Source organism: Micromys minutus, assembly GCF_963924665.1.
Source record: "Micromys minutus genome assembly, chromosome: 10".
Classification (NCBI taxonomy): domain Eukaryota; kingdom Metazoa; phylum Chordata; class Mammalia; order Rodentia; family Muridae; genus Micromys; species Micromys minutus.
This window is the reverse complement of record NC_137979.1, coordinates 20,609,236-20,634,214: the sequence shown is the minus strand read 5'-3', so window position 1 is coordinate 20,634,214 and position 24,979 is coordinate 20,609,236. Positions and strand designations below refer to the sequence as shown.

Sequence of the window (24,979 nt, the reverse complement as noted above, 5' to 3'; positions counted from 1 at the left end):
CTCACAACCATCTGTAATGGGATCTGATGCTCTCTTCTAGTGTGTCTGAAGAGAGTGACAGTATGCTCATATGAATAAATTAAATAAATCTTTTTTTAAAAAAAACTTTTGATTAGTGATTGAAGGGGGAGGGCCCAGCCCATTGTGGTTCCATCTCTGGGCTGGTGGTCCTGGATTTTGTAAGAAAGCAGGCTGAGCAAGCCATGGGAAGCAAGCCAGTAAGCAGCACTCTCCTCTGCCCCAGCCGCCAAGCCCCCATGGCCTCTATATTACCTTCTGTGTCCAGGTTCCTGCTCTGTTTTAAGTTCCTGTCCTGACTTCCTTCGGTGTTGGACAGAGATATGGAAGTATAAGCTATAGAAACCCTTTGTCCAATAACTTGCTTTTTGGTAGTGGTGTTTCATTGCAGCAGTAGAACTTGAAATAAAACAGTTACCTTTTTAGAGCATGTGATGGGCCAAAGTCCAGCATTCTCACGAGCTGGTGTTTGGACCCAGATCTCTCTTTTGGTAGCTGATCACTCTTTAACCACTGGAATGGTGGAACTTGATCTGTTTCTTGTATTATGTAGCAGGGAAGATGTTGGGGTATTTACACGTGTTCTCCGAGACTGTTACACTGAACTTTCTGGTTCATTCTAAAAAGTACTGGAACCTATGGAAAGTGTTCTGGAATGCTTTATCAAGTTAGAAGGGTATGGCAGTCCTCACCTTTTCTACTCTTACAAAGCTGATTTTATAACTCATGCTTCCTTTTGAGACTGCCATCTTCTTTACTGGTTTATTTCCCATGGATTTGACATAATGGGAGGAGGAGGAGCAATTTGCTGACTCTTACCCTATTCCAGCCCCTGGGCCAATGAAGATCAGAGCAGGGCCTTTGGCTTCTGAGGGCTCTGCCAAGCTAAGCCCATTTATTAAGAAGGGAATGACGCTAGTCCTAGGGTCAGAGCAAATGGGAGGGGCAGCAGCCTGGAAGGTGATGTCAATGTTTTCTCAAGGGCCTGGCCAGCCATTAAGTGACTCAGTGTGTTTCTTAGCACCTCAGCCAGGAGACAGGACAGAAGCTTTGGCCTTTATCTTTTCCTGTTCGGGTGGGACTGTTCCTGTCTTGGCACCAGGTCTATAGGAAAGCCTTCATTAATCACTTCCCTGACTGAAATCTGATTAGACTGAGCTCAGTCCCAAGTAAGGAAGCCAGACTGAGTTTCAAAGCTGTTCCAGGCCAGAAAGTAGACCTGTTTTGAGTCTTTACAATATAGATCTAATGATTCCAGCCTCAAAAGTTGAAGGGTAACGGTAGTGTACAGAAATCACTTTAGTCCCATGGTCTAGCCTTTGTTTCCCTTCTTGTCAGCATAGTAGTGGATAATAATAGTATAGCTTCTGAGTTTGAATTCGCGCTGTAGTTGAGTGACCTTGGGGAACGTCATCTTGTTTATTTGTAATTGAGAGTAAAATGAGGTTACTGTGATGAAGTAATGCAGACCAGTGACTGGTACAACTACGGGCACAACAAACTGCACAGTGAACTCATAATCAGTTTTTAAAACCCTATATCCTTCATAGTGTAGTTTAAGGTGCTTTAGACTTCACTCATCTCCCTCTGCTCATCAATTTGGGTTCTCCTTAAAAAAGTCCATCTTGCACCGTTTTTGTTTATCACCTTTCTTAGTCTCAGTATGTCTTACGCTATGTTGTTTTGTCTCCAAATCAATCCTAACAGCACTAAAATTAGAATTACACTGAGCATGAGACTGCAAAAGGTCCTAAAATTGTTCCCCAAATGCCTTTTTTTAATTTTAAATTTCTACTCCCAGGACAGCTGCGCATTTTTCCTGTCTCCTTTTTGAGCTATTATCCCTTCGTACTTTCTTTTCTCATAAGTCTAGGGAACTACTCTCGCCAACAGCACAGCTTCCGGAAAACGCAGAGGGCCAAAAACCCACCTTCTTGGGGGGGTAGGGGGCCGGGGCGGCACCTGCGCAGTCTCAGTGTCGCAGGCTTGACGTCAGCACGCAGGGCCGGGGTCGACTCCACTTGACGCTTGCCGCCCACCGTTCCTCCCCCGCACGCCCGCCTGCTTCTGCGCATGTTCTCGACTCCGCCCCCGTGCGTCACAGAATGGCCTCCGACACCCAGGGAGCCCCTGACGTGTCGGGGAGGAGCCCGGCGCGGGGGTACGCGGAGTGGAGCTCAGGGCTGCGGAAGGGAGCAGGGCTGAACGGCTGGGCGGGCCTGGCCAGGCCAGCAGAGCAGAGACGTCGGCCGAGTGGCGGCGAACATGCGCTTTTGACACATTGGCGGTGAGCTCCTGTGCAAAGCAGCCTCTGGGGTCGAGCCCGGCGGCCAGCGCCGAGGCCTGCCCCTGGGGAGCCTGCCTAGCCGCGGGGCTGTGGCTCTGGGCCCGCTGGGCCAGGCCAGGCTTGGGTTCTGGGGCGGCCGGTGCGGAGACAACTGTTCCAACCGCTCTAACTGTCCCTTCCTTACTGTCAGAGGTGGGGCACCTGCAGGAGAGCGGGTCCGGGGCTTCCAGAGGAGGGACGGAGGCCGGGACGTGGCACCGGGGGCTGAAGCGCTGATGGCTCGAGGAGTGGCCCAGTTGGGGTGGCAGCGACGCGCCCAGCTTCTCGCTCCACCCACCCTGGATTCCCTGGAGCTGCCAGGGTGGTTAGGAGCTGGGCTGGATCTTGATTTTCCCAGTGCCCCATAAGCCGGAGGCGAGAGCGGGAGCAGCCCGCGTTGGCAGAGACTGGCAGTCTCGTGACTGCCTACCCCGAACTGCTAATCATCCGCTTTGGAGTTAGGGAAAGTATCAGCAACCGACTCCGGTTGCTTGGGTTCGCTTCTTATTTTTTTCTGGGAAACGGATGAGGTGACTAAGTAAGGAGAATGAGGGTTCTTTTCATTATTTAGGGCCAATTCCTGTAGCGTTTGCAAACATTTTAGAATATTTGTTGTTTGCACTTGTGACGGATTCTGTAAATCACTTTTTGCTGGGTGGGGAAATTGAGCCTAGATGCAAGAGGTTAGGGCAATTGAGTGATTTTTTTTATTTGGGTTCCACTAACTGGTGAGAAGTTTAGCTTGGATCACAATTTACCTTTCTAAGCTCAGGGTTTCTGTTTTCATGAGGTTTTTATACCTTCTTCAGCCAGAAAGAGGACTGAACATTGGACTTGTCAAAAGATAATACCAGAAGTTACTGTCTGACTTATTTATTTTCCAGTAAATTGACCAACAGCTCAATTATTAGAAAACTCTTACCCTGAAGCTTGCTCATGAGTGGCTGGTTGTTAGTCTGAAAATTAAGTTGGTTTCACTGCTCTTAAGAGATGGGTAGTGTCTGCCAAATCAGGAAGTTGATAGGGCAAAGCTCAGTGTTAATCTGAGGAGTCAGAAGAGGCCAAAGGACATCCAGGTGGAGGTATCTCTTCTGAATTGTTGTTAATATTGTTACTTAGAGTGGACTTGCATAAAGAACAAAGAAAACCTTTAGTCCCAGAATTAGAGAGGAACCTAATCTTGGTAGAAGTTGCTAAATCTGCAGTGCCTTTGTTTTGAATTGGATAAATTGAAGTTGGATATAGAAAAAATAGACCAGAATATGCTTTCATGAAACCAACTAAACGTATTTGTATTTCAAAGCATGCTAAAATAAATTCGAGGGTTGAGGACTTCAGTTAAAATTACTTGAGAGAAAAATGATAAGACCTATTTCATTCTGCATATATGTTAATAGACTATCATGTAAAATTAATTTCTTAGTGGTATACAGAGTAGCTTTGCCAATAAGGTATGTTAGATGGTAACTGTTAAAAGTTTAAGTGAGATAATTGTCAGTTCACATCTAAAGGCCATATAGAGTGTGATAATGTCTGGTGCAGAAGTTATAATTTTAGACTCATACGCCATACGAGACCTAGAATTAAGGGAAGATGGAGAGGAGCAGAGTGCTTGTCTGCCTGTGTTGCAGCTTCAGAAGATTGTGGATATGCCATTTGAGCACGTTTTAAAAGCAGTGAAAAATTTGACATTGGCTAACTTTCCCCACTTACGTAATCCCAAATGACAGTGAACACAGTCTCTCAGTATACCTGGAGGCAAACTCCACACACATAGTCTTTGCAGTCTCAGTTTTGAGATCATCTGCAATGGTAGCACATTCATTATTTAAATCTGATTTTTAGAAGGATAAAGTTGATGAATAGGTGTAGTGGGATAAAGCTGGGCACTGCAAGGTAGGAAGCAGGGAATACGGAGTGTGACAGAAGGAAGAACTCCCACTTGTTCTAATCTTATAAAGCTTATTGCAGGAGAGACGGTAAAGATCCTTTTGTAGTGAAATGATTTGAGGAATCATATGTGTCTTTAAATGTGGAAGTCTGTTTACTCTCTGCTCTGACTTTAAAGGTCCACTTCTGGTCTATGAGTTTCTTACAATTAAATTAATGTCTGTGCTGTGTTTATGCATCTGGCTCTGTTACAAGTGCTGTGCCAATAGTAACTTCATCTTCAAAACACACCTGATTTTCTTGTTGTATAGGTGAGAGAATGAGGCACTGAGCAGTTGGATAGCTTGCCCTAGGTCTCCCAGTGAGGGCATAGTTTGAATCTAAGGTCTGGGCTTTTAAGCACTTTGCATGCTGATTTTTCTGGTTTAATTAATTTTCCTTTAAAAACTTATTTCTGTATGTGAGTGTGTGCTTACATATATGTGTGAATGTGGTGGCTGCAGAGGCCAGAACTAGAGGTAGAGAGGGAGTTGCCCTATGTTGGTGCAGGGAGTCAGATTCTAGTCCTCTGCAGGAGTAACTGGACCACTGACCCACTTTTCAGTCCCTCTGGTTTGTTCTTCTAAAAGTAGATATATTTATTATATTTAACTTTGTGTAGTTATGTGTCTGCATATGGATATATTCATGTGAATGTGATGTCCACAGAGACAGGAGGCATCTGAATCCCTGGAGCTAGGGTTTAGACTGTTGTGAGCCTGCATGATACGGGTGCTGGCCCTCTGGACGAGTAGCAAGTGCTCTTAACCTCAGAGCCGTCTCTTTTCCCATAATTTTTTTTTTTAACTTTCTTTTCTGTTTTGAAAAAGCCTCATGTAGCCTAGGCTGGGCCTCCAACCTGCCATGTAGCCAAGGATGAACTTCTGATTCTGTTCTCTGCCTACTGAAGACTGGGCTTACAGATGTGCTGTACCACACTGGTTTGTGCAGTGCTGGGGCTTGAACCCAGGGCTTCATGCATGCTGAGCTATGCAAGTATTTCCCAGCTGAGTCACATCCTTAGCCTTCCCTGACTTACTCTTGATTAAATGTTGTTTTGTTCTAGACTTTTTTCTCCTTTTTTCTTTTTCTCTTGTGCATGCGTGTGCATGTGTGATGGGTTTTGCTGTGTAGCTTTTGGCCGACGTAGAACTGGAAGAATCGGTGATGTAAAGGAGCCTGGCCTGACATTTATGTTGACCCTTGTCTCTTCAGTGCTGGGCTCACACCTGAGCTTGTTCTCTGGCTTCTATATACATGTGCACACACATGCATGCTAATCTGCATATAGCACACACACACACATCTACCCCTACATCATGAACACATACACAGAGGCACACACAGTAGTAGAAAGAATATATAGCTTTAGGTGATTATTCTGGATTGTATATTTTAAAGAGAAGGATTTCCAAAGTTTTCACCAGAAAGAATTGGTAATCCATGGAGGAGGGAAATATAATTAACTCTACTTAAGTAGTGTGTAGTGTATTTGTATATTGAAAATTACATGGGAGTCTATTAGTTTGTGTAACTTTTTATGTTTTTTGTGTAAACTAAAAAATTATAAAAAAATTCTCAACTTAAGAACTAAAAGCTGGAGACAGATGCATAGTTTACAGCATTTGTGGAAGTCTTGTTTCCCAGGGACCATTGCCGAGCTAAGAGAGCCATCAGTAGATCCCTTTGTATTGTAAAAACAAAGTCCAAGCAGCAAAAGCCACCTCTACCTTCACACAGAAAAGTGAGTGGACAAATTTATAAATAAAACTGATTCTGACCTTACTTGTAGAAGAATTGGTTCCACATTCAAACACCACATATTAAAATATTAGATTTTTAGGGAGCTACAAGCAGCATTAGACATTCCCACAGGACACTGGTCCATGGTATATACAATTAACAACATATCAAATAGTGCATAGAAAAAAGTATATAAAACTTAAAAGATAAAGTCCTTGCAGATGAGGAAAATGTCAGTACTCAAACACAGCACTGGTTCAGTGACACATGTAATCTAAGAACAGTTTAAAGTTCAACAGAAAGTATTTAGGAGCCTGAAGTGCCTGCTGAATAGGGGAAAATACCCACTTGGGGAAGAGCAAGGCTTTATACTATCATCAGAGTTTACCAGGATTAGCCAGGGTGTAAAAATAGAGAACACAGGCTTGCTTACCAAATCCTGGAAGCTTGCAGCAGAGCAACATCCAAAACTTAGCACTTTCAAAAGTGAAAATAGAAAGCACGGCTGGAGAGATGGCTCGGTGGTTAAGAGCCCTGACTGCACTCCCAGAGGTGCTGAGTTCAAATCCTAGCAACCACATGGTGGCTCACAACCATCTGTGATGAGATCTGATGCCCTCTTCTGGTGTGTCTGACGACAGCTGCCGTGTACTTATATGTAATAAATTGAAAGAGAGAAAGAAAGAAAATAGCATATTGATGGCTGTAATTAATGGATTTATCTTAGTTGTTTAAAATAATATATAATCTATTGAGTTAGGAACTTGAGATTTGGGGGCTGGAGAGATGGCTCAGTGTTTAAAAGCACTTCTTTTAAAGTTACTCTTCCAGAAAAATCTAGGTTCAATTCTCTGCCTCACATGCCATCTCATGAGCATCTGTAACTATAGTTCCAGGGGATCTGATGCATTTTTTTTGGCCTCCATAGGCATTACACTTGTACACAGACCAAAAAATTCCATACATAGGAAATAAGTACAAATAAAGATGAAAAAAATTGGATTTCAAATCATGAATTAAAATATTTATATATAGATGAAGATAGTCTTAAATTATCTCACCCCAGAGGTAATTAGGTAGGAGTGTGTGTGTGTGTGTGTGTGTGTGTGTGTGTGTGTGAGAGAGAGAGAGAGAGAGAGAGAGAGAGACAGACAGACAGACAGACAGACAAACAGACATATACACATACACACAGAGACAGAGAGACAGAGAAAGATATTGAGAGAAGTGTGTGTTAGAGTACAGAGTGTTCTTATAGCTTGGCTAGTTGACAAAAGAGGACTTTTGAATTTATAGTGATAGTACCTGTTCCGTGTGACTCCTTCTCCACTCCTTTTTTCCAGAGCCGCCTCTATGTTTGAGCCACTCTGGGCTATTTGCCGTGGGTTGCAGCTGCTGTACTCCTCACTCTCTGCTTTCCAGGTCATTTATTTCAACTGACTTGGAAGAATTTATAAATAACACAGATCTTGCTCTCAAGAAACTAACTAGTGAGACTTAGCCTTTAATTTCTTCTCATTGGCTTCTCTGGGAAGACAGTAAGTAGCAGAGGAGCCTTGCTTCTTGTGCCCTCAGTGGTCTTTATAACTTTCTATAAAATATAATTTATTAGAAACTGAATATTTGAGCTGTCCATTGACACATGGTTGCCAGCGTTCAAATAATTTAAATTGGGGGCAGGGTTGGATTATTTGTTTATTTACTAGGGATGTTTATTTACAGGTCTTATACATGCTAATTAAATGGTCTATCACTGACCTATGCCCCCAGCTCTTGGGAGTATTTGTTTTTATCTCCATTTAAAAAAAAAAAAAAACTATTTTGCATGTGTGGGTATTTTACCTGCTTGTATGTGTGTACCGCTTGCATGCCTGGTGCCCACAGAGACAAGAAGAGGCCATCAGACCCCCTGGAACAGGAATGGCAGATGGTTGTGAGCTACCATATGAATACTGGGAATCGAATTCTGGTCTCTGGAAGAGCAGCTACTGCTCTTATTATATATGGCTTCTGTTGTATAGATTCATAATTTTCAGGATACTTTGGGGGAAGATCTTATATAGAACATTAGAGAACACACAGGGATTGTTGCTTCAACTTTAGATACTGTCACATATTTCCTGTGATGCTGTCTTCATTTGGACTGTTAAATGTATTCCTTTCCTAAGGAGACTTCAGTATTAGCCCTGAAGGTCTGTGATGTCACAGGGCAATGCCTGTGCTCTGGATCTTTTGGAATAATGAGTACCTCTGGCTGCTGCAGAGCCCATTGTTACCCATCAACTGCCTACTGCATGTCAAGCTGTAACCTCTGTATCTGGGCAAGGGAAGTGGGGATTTCTGGGACAGAATCACAGGACCAACCAGGATTTATTTATTTTTAAATTTATTTATTTTATGTATATGAGTACACTGTCACTGACTTCAGACACACTAGAAGAAGAGGATATCGGATTCGATTATAGATGGTTGTGAGCCACCATGTGGTTGCTGGGAATTGAACTCAGGACCTTTGGGAAAGCAGTCAGTGCTCTTAACTGAGCCATCTCTCCAGCCCCAGTATTTATTAATCAGTACACATACTTGAAATATTTAGTCACCCAGTGTAGTCCATGTTTATTAGATGAAACAAATGAACAACAGAAGCCCTAAGAGTGTAAGCAGTTTGTATAAGCAATTTAATGGCAGAATTGGAACCCTAAACCCAGCCTCAGCAGGACTCCTAGCCGTGTGTGGTTAACATATTAAAGTACTTTCATGCTGTAAAGACATCTCTAAGAATAGAGCTATATTCTTATGTTTTAAGATGGTCCTTCATTCCTCACTGACCAGCACACATTGTGGGTTAATTAAGTAAATGTTACTGTGTCTCTTTTGTCATGTGGATGTGGTGCTGGAACAGAAGTTACACAGTGAAGAGTGGATTTGTAGAAGTGTGGCAGGAATCTGGTGTGGGCCAGTGTCTTTGGTGTCTGTGTCTGTCCTATGATCATTTGGGAGTTTTAGCCAGTTGAAATGGCAAGAGCAGGTAACTAGATCCTCCCCAGTGAATTCCGTGGGAAGAACTGAGGTAAAGGTCATCGCAGTGGGAGATAAGTGGACTTGGAGTAAACTTGGATTGAAGGATGGCTGAGGATGTTTTCAGAAGTGTGATCTGAGAATGTGGGTCTTGTCTGATGTGGTAGTCTCACTTGGCAGGAAGGTTCTAAGCAGCTTGCTTGCTTGTGTCTCTCGTTCCATCCCTTCCTCAGTTTCTCTGTCCTTTACTCCCTACTTTCTTTTGAGACAGGGTGTCATGTAACCCAGGCTGGCCTTGAACTTTCTGTGTAGCGCAAAATGTCTGTAAACACCCCCCCCCCCTCCAGTTCTCAGTGTGAGATTGCAGGTGGTACCAGGGATCAGACAGGCGTTTTGGCAACCCAGCCACATCCTTAGACTCCTTACAGGTGTTGTAAAGCAGTTATACAACAGGAAAGTGTAGAATGGTTATAGTCTGATGTTTCTGTCACTGGATCCCCTGAAAATCAGTCGTCCATAAACTAACTGCTGGAACTGTTTGTAGGTTAAGTCTGTGGTCAAATTATCTAGCATCTAGGCTCGAGCTGAAAGCGCTTCATTGCCTTTGTATCAAAGGACTCTGTTATCATCTCCTGTCGTGACCTCATGAACAATGTTGGTTGTCCCCAGGTGAGGTAATATGTGCCTAAGTTACTGGAAAGTGCCAGCAACTCCTAGAACCTTTGAAACTACCAAATGCTGCGCCATGTTCTCATTCACACCCTGGCTCTTTGTCTTTATACCACAGGCTTTCTTGATCATGGATGGTGAAGATATACCGGATTTTTCAAGTTTAAAGGAAGAAACTGCTTATTGGAAGGAACTTTCCTTGAAGTATAAGCAAAGGTAGTATTTGAAAACATTAAAATAGGGGCAAGATTTGGAATGTACTGTATAGCTTGCACATGTTTTTTTCTTTTGGAGCACAAGGCTAAATTGAGAGTTTCAGATTTAGGACTGTGATTCCATAGTAGAACAGCGTTTGTATTTAAATAGTATAAAACTATCCGGAAGCTTTAATGCCTCCTCCGATTCCTGATTGCTTTCCTCCCGTGGCTTGTGACTAGCTCGGCTGTCTTTGCCTGCTGCGCGCACACTGGTGCTCCTTCTTCATTTGCTCATGTGAGGTGCTTGAAACAGACTTGAGTCTTTTCAGGTGTGCATCATTAGTGTTGGGAGGCATCTGAGCTTCCAAGCTATGGAGTACTTTAGGACACTTATTATTTCACTTAGTTGGGAAGAAAATAGCTCTTTGGCCTCAGTGAATCTTAATGAATCTTTCTTTTTTTTTTGAGATTTGTTTTTAATCTTATGTATACGGGTGTTTTGCCTTCATGTATGTCTGTGTACCTGTGTATGCCTGATGACCATACAGACCAGAAGAGGGCATTAGATCTCCTGGAATGGAGTTAAAGATGTTCGGGAGCTGCCATGTGGTTGCTGGGAATTGAACCCTGACCCTCCCCAAGAGTAGCAAGTACTCTTAACCACTGAGCCATCTCTCCAGCCTTGAAATCCTACTAAGATACTTACATGTTTGTCCTTTGATTGACAGAGTTAACTAAGCCTAATAAAAGCCCATTGTTTTTTTCCTTGGCTGTATCAGGCCAGGGCATGGAGAAACTCTGTTTCCATCAGAGATTCTTCATTTCTTCTAATGTTACATATTTCCCCCAGAGGCTGGGAAACCTGTGAACCCCTTCTCAGAATAGTTTAGATGCAGAAAATTAAGTAATGGAATTATAGAGAAAACCAGTTATTTAAAAAATTATCTAAATATTGAGCTGGTTTGAGATATTATAATAATGTATTAGTGCATTACATAAAAAGGATGGAGAAACATAGTAACTCCGTGATGCTGAATTAGTGAGTGATGCTTAGCCCCATACCAGGTGTTGTGGTTTTAGAGTATCTCTTGATTTCTGATTAGAATTGAAAATAATGCTCAATTTAAGTTACTTCAGGACAAATACACACCCCTCCTCTTTCAGTTTTATGGAGGAAGAAGCTAATGGTTTTGAGCCATGTAGAACTATTTTTTTGTAAATATTGTAATTATTGATTTGTATTTTGGGGGAAGCTTATAACTAATTTTCATTGAATCTTCCATATATGTGGAACAAGAAATGTAAGACTTTACTGTTTAACATTTCACGAGAATGTTAATTTTCAGTCAGAAATTAACTGGATTGCTATGTAATTATGTGAGAGGACTCAACTATTAACCTTTTTTTCTCACTTTGCTTCTGCTTAGCTTCCAGGAAGCTCGGGATGAGCTAGTTGAATTCCAGGAAGGAAGCAGAGAATTAGAAGCAGAGTTGGAGGCACAGTTAGTACAGGCTGAACAAAGAAATAGAGACCTGCAGGCTGATAACCAAAGACTGAAATACGAAGTGGAGGCGTTAAAGGTAACTGCAGAAGCCCCTTCCCTGAGCCCAGTGCTGTGCAGAAGCCCTTCCCTCAGCCCAGTGCTGTCCAGCCTTACAACCTGAGTGTGATTTCTGGGTCTCACATGGTACAAGAAGAGAACCTTTTTTCTTAGCTGTTTGCTGATCTCCTCTGTAGTGTGAGCATGCATATATACACGTACCCATATATGTGTATCTCTGTATATATATACACACACACAGTACTTGAAATGTAGTAATATTTTACAAGTGAAAAATGTATTAACAAAGTAGTAGTTAAAATCAAACACCCCCCAAAATACATATAAACATTTTTTAAAGAATTTATATGAGCAGACACACCAGAAGAGGGCAGCGTATCCATTACAGATGGTTGTGAGCCACCATGTGGTTGCTGGGATTTGAACTTAGGATCTTTGGAAGAGCAGTCAGTGCTCTTCATCACTGAACCATCTCTCCAGTACCCGATTTTAAAAGTTTGATAGAGTTAAATTTTTTTTTGATAGAATCAAGAGATGGTTCAGAATTCAGGGCTTCTCATGTAAATTTATGGCGGTCAGTTTTCTGCCTGTCCTTCACTCCATTTTAGTTCCCGTATTTTCTAAAGCTTCTGATTACTTGTTTGGACAAATTGCTTGCCTTATTGTGTACGGACTTAAAATTGTATTTACATGATATGTGCATTCCTTTTCTCTCTCTTTTTCATATTGTTCATAGCTTCTTAAGTCTTAGAATTTAATTTGGGTTAGAAATCTTCAAAAAGGAGTGGTCAGGTCCTAGGGATGGGTTGTTAGACATGCTTGCCTAGCCTGTGTATGGCCCTGGGTTCAGTTCTCTACATCCATGACTTAAGAGTATTTCTTTCTTTTTAGAAATAGGATGTTTTTCGAATAAAATAGAGTATCTTTTATATTCTTTGACCATTTCACATAAACAATGTATTACCACATCCACGCCCAGTTTCCCCCTTTTCCTCCTCTTAGCCACTCCCAACTTGGTTCTCTCTGCCTTTGTCATTTTTTTTTTTCTGTAACCCACTGAGTGCAGTTCTGCCTGTTGTAATGTTAACTGATCTTGTTAGCTTGCTCTCAGGTAGGTCCTGTGTAGGTAACTATAGCTGTAGTGATTGCAAGGCCATGCTGGATCCAGAAGAGAACATTGTAAATAGCTTACAGAACTCTCTCTCATCCTTTAGTTCTTACATTCTTTGTGCCTTCTCTTCTGTGGTGTTTCCTGAGCCTTGTTTGTGAGATAGGAAGGTGCTGGTGGTGTTGGTGATGTCCATTTAGGGCTGAGCTCTCAGTCTGTTGCTCTGGGCAGTGTTGAAGGCAGTCCTGATCTATGGGTATAAAACACAAGTTCAGGCAGACAGACAGTGTTTACCTCACTATGGCTTGTGACTTTTTGACCTGGTTTACAGTATCAGCCATGAATTCCCTTCCATGAGGCAGGCCTCAAATCCAATCCAAAAGTGTTTGGTTACTCATATAGCCTTCATAATGTTACTGCATTGGTGGGCATATTTAGCCTGGAAGGTCAGTACTGGTGCATGTAGGGTGCTCTGCTAGGTAATAACAGCAGCCTGTATGGCATCTTCTGGCTCTGAAAGCTGCTCAGTTCAGCTCTGTCTTGTACGTCCCGTAGCCAATATCTGCTGTGTCTTCAGTACTACTACTTGTTTTTTTTTTTTTAGAATTATTTATTTTATGTATGTGACTGCACTGTCACTGTCTTCAGACACCAGAAGAGGGCATCAGATCCCATTCCAGGTGGTTGTGAGCCACCATGTGGTTGCTGGGATTTGAACTCAGGATCTCTGGAAGAGCAGTCAGTGCTCTTAACTGCTGAGCCACCTCCCCAGCCCTACTACTTGTTTTTAATATCAAGTTCTGGAGGGCAACCAAGAGTAATATCAATGACCTTGTGATTTGAGGGTCTCTGGGGCCCTTGAGAGTGTTTCTGTTGAGAGTGAGTGTGTGGCGAGCTGGGAGGAGGTCAGGAAGAGAGTAGGGGTTTGAAGTCTGAACAGCTTTGTGCTTTACCTTGGGCTGTACGCATCTTGCAAACCTAGAGCTTAATCATCAGGTTTGGGTTTTCTTTCTAAAGATTTAGCTTTAAAATTATGTGTGTCTGGCTATGCCATGTGAGTGCAGTACCCACGGGCTAGAAGAGAACATTGGATCTCTCGGAGCTGGAGTTACAGGCGGTCGAGAACCACTTGACATGAGTGCAGGCAGGAGGGTCACTTCCTCTTAACTCCAGCCCCCAGCCCCCACGGTTAGATTTTGAGGAAAGGATTCTATTTTATTTTTCAGAAAGATCGTTTTTTTTTTTTTTCTGAGAGAGAATTGTTACTATACTCGTTTTCCATGAATCAAGGCTTTAGAGTGGTTTTGTCCTTGTAGTTTAAGGAGGGGTTGCCATCAACTCAGATTGTGGTGAAGTCCTCTGACTTTTTTTCTCCTTTGATTTGGGAAATTCCTTTATTAATAGATGATTACATATTAATCACATATCCTTCCCTGCACCTCTTCTTTCAGGAGAAACTAGAGCATCAGTATGCACAGAGCTACAAGCAGGTCTCAGTGTTAGAAGACGATTTAAGTCAGACCCGGGCCATTAAGGAGCAACTGCATAAGTATGTGAGAGAGCTGGAGCAGGCCAATGATGACCTGGAGCGAGCAAAAAGGTAAAGGATGCTGTGCATTCTATGAGCATAACCAGTTGTTAGCTCAAGCTTCCACATAAGTCTGAGCAACCCATTTCTTCAGTGTCTTATGTCCTTTGTGACCTCATTGGATTTAAAGGAAACGGGACAAAACAACACAGGCTAGGTTTGGTAGTACACACCTTGAATCCCAGTACATGGGAGATTGAGGCAGGTGGATCTCAGAGATCTGCCTGCCTCTGCTTCTAGAGTGTCTGTTAGGTTTTTCTTAACCACTTTAACTAACTCCTACTACTTTATAATTAATTGCCTGGTATTTTTTCTTTTGTACTTATCAGTTGATTCTTGGTTGACATGATGCTTGGTTCGCATGATGTCCTTGTAGCTGATCTGTAAGAGCATTTGCTGTAATAAATGCTCTGTAAGAATGTATAGGCTGCTCCAGGGCAGCTCTAGTGTCTGTGAGAACTGGGGAAGCCTTTTTACAAGTTGGGGATGAGTCTGCAAAGAAGAAAAGTTAACTAAGCGGAGAGACAGTGAAGAGGCTGAGAGGCAGGAAGGTGTTTAAAGTATTTTCGTAAGAGGCTATGTTAAGGCTTGAGAAATTGCTCAGCATAAAGTGCTGACTGCTCTTCCAGAGGTTCTGAGTTCAAGTCCCAGCAACCATATGGTAGCTCAATAACCATCTGTAATGGGATCTGATGACCTGTTCTGGTGTGTCTGAAGACAGCTACAGTGTACTCATATACATTAAATAAATAAATTAGTCGTTTAAAAAAGAGATTGGAATTGGTATTCTGAGTTGCACCTTTAGGTTGGAGAATTTTATTTTTGTAGCAGATACCAGGGGATGGGAGGCCACAAGAGTAGGCATGTGTTCATTTTTGCTGAATGGAGTGAGATCATTCTCCAAATTGGGTCAGGTTGACTTGGCTAAGAATGGGAGGAGATAAACTGATTGCTTTCTTTTGTACTAGTTGTTTGTACATGCTGTTTAATTCATGGGCTTCAAATACTTTTCTTTTAAAGGGCAACAATAGTTTCACTGGAAGACTTTGAGCAAAGGCTAAATCAGGCCATTGAACGAAATGCATTTTTAGAAAGTGAACTTGATGAAAAGGAATCTCTGTTGGTTTCAGTACAGAGGTTAAAGGATGAAGCAAGAGGTAAGCTTTATAACTTAGCAAGTGTTTGCCCATTGCCTTATCACTGTAAGTGCGGGGACTAACCTTTCTGATGGTCTTGAGCATGCTGTGTTTCTGGCCCTCAGCTTCTCTGAAGTTCTAGTTTTATATGCCTTTAAATACCTTCTAATCACTGTGTTTTTAACCTGGTAATTTATTTCATACCCATATCATCAGCGCTAAGAAGTAGGTATGGCCTCCATAGTATAGATGAGAAAAAGGAGGCACAGAGTTTGAATTTTTCAGTGTTTACTGCTCTCAGTTGGGATTTGTTTCTTTCTTGATTGTATTTAAATAACTTTGTTATTTACATAGAACCACATATATAAAAAAACATATATATGTTGCTGTTTACATAGCATACATATAACTAGTACACACTTCCTTTAAAACTTCTTTTTCCACAGAAACACAGTAAAATTGAAAATATTATAAAGAAGGAAAACCCACTAACAGTGTGACATACTTAGTTTACTTTTTAATGATTGTGTATAAATATGTCTGTATATTTCCCTTATATAATTCTTTACTTCTTTCCTATGAGCATGTAGTTGCTGGGAATTGAACTCAGGACCTCTGGAAGAGAGCAGTTGGTGTTCTTAACCACTGAACCATCTCTCCAGCAATCTCTATAGCATCACAAAATTTTAAAGCAGCCTTTGCTGAGGAGGAGGGAGAAAGTGTGTTTAACTATATGTCATCTCTTTTTATAGACTTTCAGTGCCCTTTTATTTTCTTCTTCCTGAAGGTGATGTATTCATCTGAAGGTTTTTTTTTTTTTTTAGGTTAGAGTTTTAAAAGGTTTGTTTTATGTGTAAGGGTGTTTTGGCTGCATGCATGTGTACCATTTGCATGCTTGGTGCACTGGGAGCTAGAAGAGGGCATAGGAACTCTGCACCTGGAGTTACAGTTAGTTGTGATCTACCATGTAGGTGCTGGGAACCAAACCCTAGTCTTTTGGAAGAACAGTGAGTGCTCTTAAGTGCTGAGCTGCCTCTCTAGCCCCTGAAGGACTGACTTAACTTTTGTAATATATAAAGTATTAACTTGGTACTGTTTGTTTATAGTTTTACAGTGGTAGGAGAGAACACAGGGCCTTGCGCACGACAGGCCAGCCCTACACCTCTGAGCTCCATCCCCAGTCTTTTTCACTGTTGGGTTCATCACTTGTTTTGAGGTGGTACTCTATCCCTAGCACCTTACTGATTTTAGTTGCAGTAAAAACAAAACAGCCACAAAACAAAAAACTCAAAAAAAAAAAAAAAAAAAAACAGAAAAGTACAAACTTACTATTTTTTTTTTTTTTTTTTTTTTTTTTTTTTTTTGAGACAAGGTCTCATTATATAGCTCTGGCTGTCTTAGATCTCACTGTGTAGACCCTCCTGGCCTCCACATTAGAGATCTTCCCTGCCTCTGTCCTCTCAAGTGGAAAAATTAAAAATTAAAAGTATGCTACCATACTGAGATGGTTTTAAAATTATTTTTAGTTATGTGAGTGGTTGATTTAACATTAGTGTCCTCAAGGTTTATTTCTGTTGTTAGGACTGGATTTTTTGTTTACAAAATTAAAAAAAAAATTGTGTGTGTGTGTGTGTGTGTGTGTGTGTGATGTTTGTGCCTGTCTGCATGATTGTGTATGTGTGTGTGTATGTGTGTGTTTGAGAATGTGAGATGCCTGTGCCTGCCTGCCTGAGTGTGTGTGTGTGTGTGTGTGAATGTGAGATGCCTGTGCCTGCCTGCATGAATGTGTGAGTCTTCATGTGGGTTCAAAGGACAATTTTTGAGAATTTGTTCATTTACCTTGCTTAAAGAAAATGGATTAAAAATTTCAGTCCATATAATTTTCTTTTCCTCTAGGAATGGGCTGTGGGGTTGCTTGTATGTTTAGTTCTTGTGAACAAGGCTGTTGTGGATATAGGTTGCATATAAAACAGTTTATAATCCTGTTTTGACTTTTGATCTCAAAAGTAGAATAACTTAGTATTCTTTGGTTTCTTCCTTTCTTCCTTCCTTCCTTCCTTCCTTCCTTTCTTTCTTTCTTTCTTTCTTTCTTTCTTTCTTTCTTTCTTTCTTCCTTCCTTTCTTTCTCCCCCCCCCCTCTTTCTTTCTTTCTTTCTTTTGTTTTCAAGACAGGGTTTTTCTGTGTAGCCTTGGCTGTCTTGGAACTTCCTCTGTAGCTCAGGCTGGCCCCAAAGTCACAGAAGTCCACTTGCATTTACTTCCCAAGTACTGGGCTTAATTAAAGACGTGTTCCATTGCTGACTGGCCTGTTTATCCTTTTTTGAAATAGGGCCTTTCTGCATAGCCCTGACTGTCCTGGAGCCCTGGAGCCCTCTATGTAGACAAGGCTGGCTTTGAATTCCCAGAGATACGCCTCTTTATGTTCTTTTAACATAAGAAAATATTTTTCAGGGTAATTATATAGTTGGAAACATTAAAAAATCAGTATTGAGGGCTGGAGAGATAGCTCAGTGGTTAAGAGCACTGACTGTTCTTCCAGAGGTCCTGAGTTCAAATCCCAGCAACCACATGGTGGCTCACAACCATCTGTAATGAGATTGATGCCCTCTTCTGGTGTGTCTAAAGATGTAATAGATAATAAATAAATAAATCTTTAGCTTCATCTACATAGAGAATTCCAGGCCTATCAGAACTGCATGGTGAGACCTTATTTAAACAAAATAATATAAAAATAAAAAATTATAAAACTTTAAAAAACTTCATTGGTTTTTGGTAGTCATCCATGATATATGCAAATGTGTATGCAAAATTGGTTAGGAATATTTTCTGTTATTTAGTTTCACTATGAGTTCTATTTTGTGTCCTCTTTAAGGTTTATTATTTTATTTATGTGTGTATGTGTGTGCCACTTATGTGCAGAGGCCAGAAGAGGGCATCAGATCCCCTGGAGCTAGAGTTATAGGCATTCGTCTGACATGGATTGGGAATTGAACTTGTCCAGTGGAAAAGCCATCTCTTCAACCCTCACTGTTCAGTTTTTTTTTGCCATTGGGCATAACACTGTTTTCTGAGCGGTTATAGCATTTAAATTAAAAAAAATATGTCTAATAACTTAGTCAGTGAGTGTGTATGCATGTGGGCCAGCTACTGCTGTATAGATGCAGACGTCAGAAGACACCGTGTAGGGTTGGTTCTCTGTCTACCATGTCTATTTCAGTGATGCAGCTCAGGTTGTCAGGCTTGGTAACAAGTGCCTAACGAAGATTTCCTGCTTTTGTTTGCAACATTTTGCAGATTTAAGGCAAGAGCTAGCAGTTCGGGAACGACAACAGGAAGTGACCCGAAAGTCTGCCCCCAGCTCTCCAACTCTGGACTGCGAGAAGATGGATTCTGCTGTCCAGGCTTCGCTCTCCCTGCCGGCAACGCCTGTCGGGAAGGGCACGGAAAATAGTTTCCCTTCCCCCAAAGGTGTGCACTTCTCTTCAGGGCCATGCTGGACGAGCAGTTTTACATGCATTGTCTGATGAGCTGCTACAGTTGAAGCGTAAATTGATTGCCCTTTATGTGGGAAGCAAAGGAGGACTTGCTCTCCTAGGTCACTGAGTGAGACGATGTCTGCACTCAGCACAAGAGCAGCTTAAGTCACATTTTAAAAAAGTTGAAACTTACTTATTTATATGTTTTCCAAGACAGGGTTTCTCCGAGTAGTTCTGGCTGTCCTGGAACTCACTCTGTACCAGGCTGGCTTTGAACTCCGAGATCTGCCTGCCTCTGCCTCCCGCATGCTGGGATTGTAGAGTTCCACCATGACCAGCAAGTTAAAATTTTTTTAAGTTTTAAAATTTATTTTTAAACCATTTTTTAAAAAGATTTATTTTTTATGTGAGTACACTGTAGCTATTTTCAGACACACCAGAAGAGGGCATCTGATCCCATTATAGATGGTTGTGAGCCACCATGTGGTTGCTGGAAATTGAACTGAGGACCTTTGCAAGAGCGGTCAGTGCTCTTAACTACTGAGTCATCTCTCCAGCCCTAAAATTTATTTTTAAAAGCTTATTTTTTATATTGTATATATGTTTATACAGATCTCTGTTTCTCTGTCAGTCTGTCTATCTGCCTGCCTGCCTGCCTGTCTGTTTGTCTATTTTGTTTTTTTTTTGGGGGGACCTGGGGGTTGAACCCAGAGCTCTGTATGCTTGGCAAAAGGCACTGACGCTGATCTGTATTCTCAGTTCCACGTAGAAAATTTGAAAGCACAAAAAAGATAAAAAGTTGTACTGAGGGTTTTTTCTTTATTTGAGTTATACTTTACACATTTCTTTGCTCCTATAGATTGGTTTAGTTTTAAGACACCCCCTCTCCAAGCCTAGGCCAGCCTGAAGGTCTTGAGTTAATTCCTGGTCTTCGTGCCTCTCCCTCCTAGGTTCTGGGATTGCAGGCATGTGCCATCACAGCCAGTCTCTGTGTTAAGTTCTTGATCCTTCCTAAATAACTATTTCTTACTTTTGTTGTTTAGTATGTCATAGAAAAACAGGCTTTATATACAGGTAGAACGAGAATCTTTGAGTTACTATTTAGATTGATAAGTTGGCTCAGATAGAACATTGTTAGATGGGTCTTGAGCTGCCCACAAGGTAACGTTCAGGAGGAACTGATAAGATTCATCTTGTTGTCAGTGTGTTTGTTAAATGCACATACGGAGGTAAAGCATTCTGTACCCAGTCTTAGGGCCCTGCAGTGCTATCCCAGAGCTTTCCAGTTCCAGCTTGTTGAGGTCGCCTGCAGTTCGGATCCCAGCTTCCTCTACACCCCCATGTTTCTTTCACCATCAGCAGAAGCAGCCTGTCCTCCTGCCCTTCTTAAAATACATTTTGTCCTTTAGAGGGAGAGGAGGTTCTCTGGGCAATTAGGATGGCATTTTCTGTATTTGTGCTCATGTCGTCAGAAGTGATTGCTAAATTTTATACTAATTTAAATGAATGGTGTAATTCCATTTCCCGTGTCAGTCACATTTTATTATTGAGTTTTATCATGCTGATTACTGGTTTGGCACAGTATTTCTTTTATATGTGTGTGTGTGCGTGTGTGCTCGCTCTTATTTTCTTATACAATATTCTGATCATATTTTCCCTCCCTCATTTTCTCCCAGACACTTCGTACCTCCCATCCTTCCAACTCTATACCTTCTTTCTGTCTTAGAAAAACAGGGAAATTCAAACAAGAATAAAATAAAACTAATGAACTAACAAGAAAAACAAAGAACATGAGAAATACATATACAAAATAAACACATACATGCAAATACATAAAAATACAAAACTGAAAATGGTAATGTACAAGCAAAAGACTAGAAAGGTAAAAAATGCTGAAAATAAAGCAGTATGAAACCGAAAACAAACTGTCTAAGAATACCTTTGAATTGGTTTGTGTCGGTCCTCTGTTACTGTTGGGCATAGGGCCTGCCTGTAAGTGTGGTCGACCCTGTGAGGTGCCCTTGGAGAAACTAATTTTTCCTTTGTGGATGGTTATCAGTTAAGTGGCAATCGCTCCGTTAGGGATGGGGCTCATGCTTGCTTCCCTGAGCAGGCAGTGTACACGCTGCCTCAGTCTGCGCTCATAAGCGGCACAGCACTTATGGAGCATCCGTGGAGCATCCGTTAGGGTGGCAGTGGGCAGCCCTCTGCCCTCACAGTTCTGTGAGATGTTTGAGGATCTTTGTCTTTGCAGCAGTTTGGAAAAGTGACACATGGATATAGTCTGATGGTTAAGCTTCTTTTTAATGCTTTTCTTTATACTTTGTCAGTACCTTGAAACAGTGTATTGTTTCAAACATGTTTGGATTTGTAATTCCATCAGTATAATCCAAATATAAAGGGAGCTGCTGATGTTATTACTGTGCTTTTCTCTTTCTGTAGCTGTACCAAATGGCTTTGGAACCAGTCCACTAACTCCTTCTGCTAGGATATCAGCACTAAACATCGTGGGAGATCTCTTGCGGAAAGTAGGGGTAAGCATTCAATTATTTATCACTAGGTGTTTCTACTGCAGAGGTAGTATTGAACTGTCTCTTTCCTGTGGTGAGAATCATATGAAGCTGAGCAGCACCTCATGCACTGATGAGCAAGGACTAGACCTGAAAAAACCCCAGCCCTGGGCGTCAGGCATTTCTGGAAGAGCCTGGGCTTTGAGTTTATCTATGTAACTCTTCCTATTGCTGTCCTGTCTACAGTGCAGCACCTCATTCTGTTCTTCCCTCCTGACTCTTATCCTCCCATTTTTTCCTTCATCTAGTATTTTGTGGGATAGTTTGTGGCTTGGGGCATTGCCAGCCAGTCTTTATCTGGGGCTTACTGCTCTCAGGATACCTCAACTTCAGTGTCTCTTTCTTGGCTTTTGAAATATGACAATGGTCTTTCTTTATCAATTTTCAAGACTTATGTATTTTGTAATTTTATGTGTATGAGTTAGATGTATGTTTGTGCAGTGTGTGTGTGTGTGTGTGTGTGTGTGTGTGAGAGAGAGAGAGAGAGAGAGAGAGAGAGAGAGAGAGAGAGAGAGAGAGAGAGAGATCTGTCAAGGTCAGAGAGGATGTTGGATCCCCTGGGGCTGGAGTTAGCAGATAGATAGTTGTGATCAGCAAGTCCTCTAACCTCTGAGCCAGATCTTTAATTCTGTCTTTGTCTTTTTTTTTTTTTAAACAAAGTTTTTAAAAATTGTGTGTGTGTGTGTATGTGTATGTATGTGTATGCACACATGAAAGCTCCTCCTAGAGCTACTAAACACCACATTTGGCTTTTGATTTAAGAATTTATTATTATTTAATTATGTATATATGTGTGTCTGAATGTGAGTATGTGTCTGAGAATGCAGGTGTCCTACGAGACCAGAGGGATCAGGTCTGCTGGAACTGGACTTAACAGCCGCCTGATGATAGTTCTGGGAATTGAACTCAGTTCCCGGGGAGAGCAGTACACACACTTCCCCACTGTGCCATCATCTAGCCCCAGGGATTTTGTTTGTTGGCATTTGAGTTCTAGGATCAGCTCAGGTTGTCAGGCTTTCAAGGCCAGCACTTTATCTGCTAAGAATTTACATTGCACTGTCTTGCTGGTCCCTGGAGCCTCTTGAATGTCAAGCTATACTCTGCCACTGATCAGTACCACTCTTAAGCCTGAGCTCTTTCCCTTTCTCCTTTCATCTCCATTTTTTCCCTTTTTGTGGAGACACTGTCTACTATGTACATAGTTCACCTGTCCCAGGCTGTCCTTGAACTCATGCTGCTTCTGTCTCTGCCTGCTTAGTGCTTGGGATTATCTAGCATACATACTTAGCTATTTTAGAGGCAGGATTTCACTCTGTACCCCTGATGGACATGGTATTGGCTAGATAGACCAACTGGCTTCCAACTCAGAGAAATCTGTCTGCTTCTGCCTCCAAGTGCTGGGTTTAATGTTGTTCCCCTTTGTACCTGGGTTTTTTTAATTTTACAAAACAAACTCAAGGCCATTCTTTATATTACATCTCTCTTTTACAATCACCTTTGTGGGCCTTTGATGCATATGTACTCTTAGACATTCTGGTCTGCTCTCTATTCCTGATCAAGCCCCCAAGACTGTGTGGATGTCAGTGTGGTCAAATCTAATGTGTACACTATTCTGAATTTTATTTGAAGCATTCAATGCCAGTGTGCCCCTACCCTCCTCGGAATGCCCTCTTTTCTTGGTGTCCCTGATGCTGTCTCTTGTCTGTCCCCACCCTACCACCCATTTCTATTTGTTTTTCCTTTGTTCATTCTTTCAGCTATGGTCCTACTGTTCACAGACATGGTTTCATCTACCACTGGATGTCGAGTTTCTATTTCTTAATCTCTAGACCATTGACAATCCTTTGGAAAGACCCTGAGCTGGTACCACCTGTGTGTCTCACTGGTGCCTGAAACATATTTTTTTTACCTGCCATGTGATAGTTGCTCAACAGATTTTTACATGGATAGACAAGTCCCTTTATTGAATATGGAAATCAAAGGTTTCAGTATGAATTTATTTATAAGTCAGAGCATCCTAGAGGGTCATTATTTCTGTCACTATTTAACTAGCTCATTGTATTTTTACCATAAAAAAGGGGCAGAAGAAAAAGAAGTTTCAGTTTGTTTTGGTTCTGTTTCATGTTTTTATTAAAATGATGGGGTAGGATGTCCATACAGATTCTGAAAGTGTCTTTTTTGTGGACTTTTAATCTTTTAGTCTTGCGAATTGGAATGGACTGTATTCTTTTTTTCACCATGGCATATATTTTTCCTTTTTTGGGAGCTAGTGGAAAGATACTGCATTTGGGAGAAATTTTGTTGGGAAAGAGGGATTCCATGATATCCAGGTGTGGAGAGATGAGAAGTTCCTGTTATTTCACATCATCTGTTTGCACTGACAGGTCTTGTAACAGCTGTTAAGGAAAGATAGCAAGCTTTAGAGGTAAATGATAAAGGGAAAGTATCATTTGCATGTGAATTAATTATAGACAAAAGGTATCTGGTATACAGTTTATAGTATACGATTATGAAGAAAGTGGATTACTTTATGTGAGATTGGAAATGAATCTGTTCTGAGCAGTGGAGAAAATACATGAAAGAGCGTATGGAAGGAGTGGACGGCATTAGAAACACCTCAGGCTGATGATGATTTGCAGTGCTTGCTGAACAAGCACAAAGTCCTGATCTCAACCAATGTAGAACTTACAGTAATGATGGGGTTGAAAGGTCTGGGGTCTGTACCTGCCCACCGGCACCATGGTTTTCTTAGGTTTGGATTCTATGTGTCTCTGAGAGAAAAAGTTAAATTTCTGAGCTCATTAAAAAGAAGGTAAGTGTTCCTTGTTTTACCAGAAACACAATTGGTTATGGCTTCACTAGTGGCCATTATCCTGGAGGCCAAAGCCTGTAATAGAAATGGTTTGAGATGCAGATTTTTCTCTGTACAGCCACTGTTTTGACAGCCATTCCTTCTTTCTTTGTAGGCTTTAGAATCCAAGTTAGCAGCTTGCAGGAACTTTGCAAAAGACCAAGCATCCCGCAAATCCTATGTTTCAGGGAGTGTTAACTGTGGGGTCATGAGCAGCAACGGCCCAGAGTGCCCAAGGTCAGGGCGTGCAACTTTCTTCCATAAAGGGTAAGTCCTTGACTTTTTTTTTTTTTTTTTTGGCAGTTCTAGGGATTCATATGTGCCAGACAGTAATTCTGTCACTGAGCTACAGCCCCAGTCCTCGGACTCACTGATGAGTTTTAGTAAGTTTACAAAGTCTTAAGTGAGGTTATCGGAGCCTTGAGGCTCACGCTCTTCTTATTCAAGTCCCAGAGGACAGAGATCTGTCATTGTCATTGTTTGCTGCCCCTGCAATCTATAGCTTCTGTGCTGGGGGTAGATTCTTAAAGGCCACTGTGCTGGGCTCAGGGGAACCTGCAGAGCTCTTGTGGGCCTGCTTTCTAGGTCCTTACAGCTTTGGAGACTTCGCAAATCTCCTTTGAGGGAAGTGGGGATTGTTTGTATGCAGACTGTATGACAAACCTTTTATTTGAAGATTTTAGAAAAATACAAATTCTAAAGTATTTAGACACTGGGTCATACACAGGTGAGAGTTTAAGGCCAGCCTGGTACTTAAAATTGTTTCTAGCCAGCTAGAGCTGCATTGT

At 41.6% G+C, this 24,979-nt stretch overlaps 1 protein-coding gene across 2 annotated transcripts in view; it reads left to right on the top strand.

The window, feature by feature from the left end:
• Positions 1-2,148: 2,148 nt before the first annotated feature.
• NDEL1 (nudE neurodevelopment protein 1 like 1) overlaps positions 2,149-24,979 on the top strand; it is a 29,917-nt gene continuing 7,086 nt past the window's right edge. For both annotated transcript variants that reach the window (XM_080922882.1, XM_080922883.1), the window contains exons 1-8: positions 2,149-2,305; positions 9,822-9,919; positions 11,328-11,481; positions 14,022-14,170; positions 15,179-15,315; positions 18,589-18,762; positions 21,213-21,304; positions 24,307-24,458. In XM_080922882.1, coding sequence (XP_080779008.1) covers positions 9,834-9,919; positions 11,328-11,481; positions 14,022-14,170; positions 15,179-15,315; positions 18,589-18,762; positions 21,213-21,304; positions 24,307-24,458 — 944 coding nt within the window. In that variant the 5' untranslated portion in view covers positions 2,149-2,305; positions 9,822-9,833. The remainder of the gene's footprint in view (positions 2,306-9,821; positions 9,920-11,327; positions 11,482-14,021; positions 14,171-15,178; positions 15,316-18,588; positions 18,763-21,212; positions 21,305-24,306; positions 24,459-24,979) is intronic.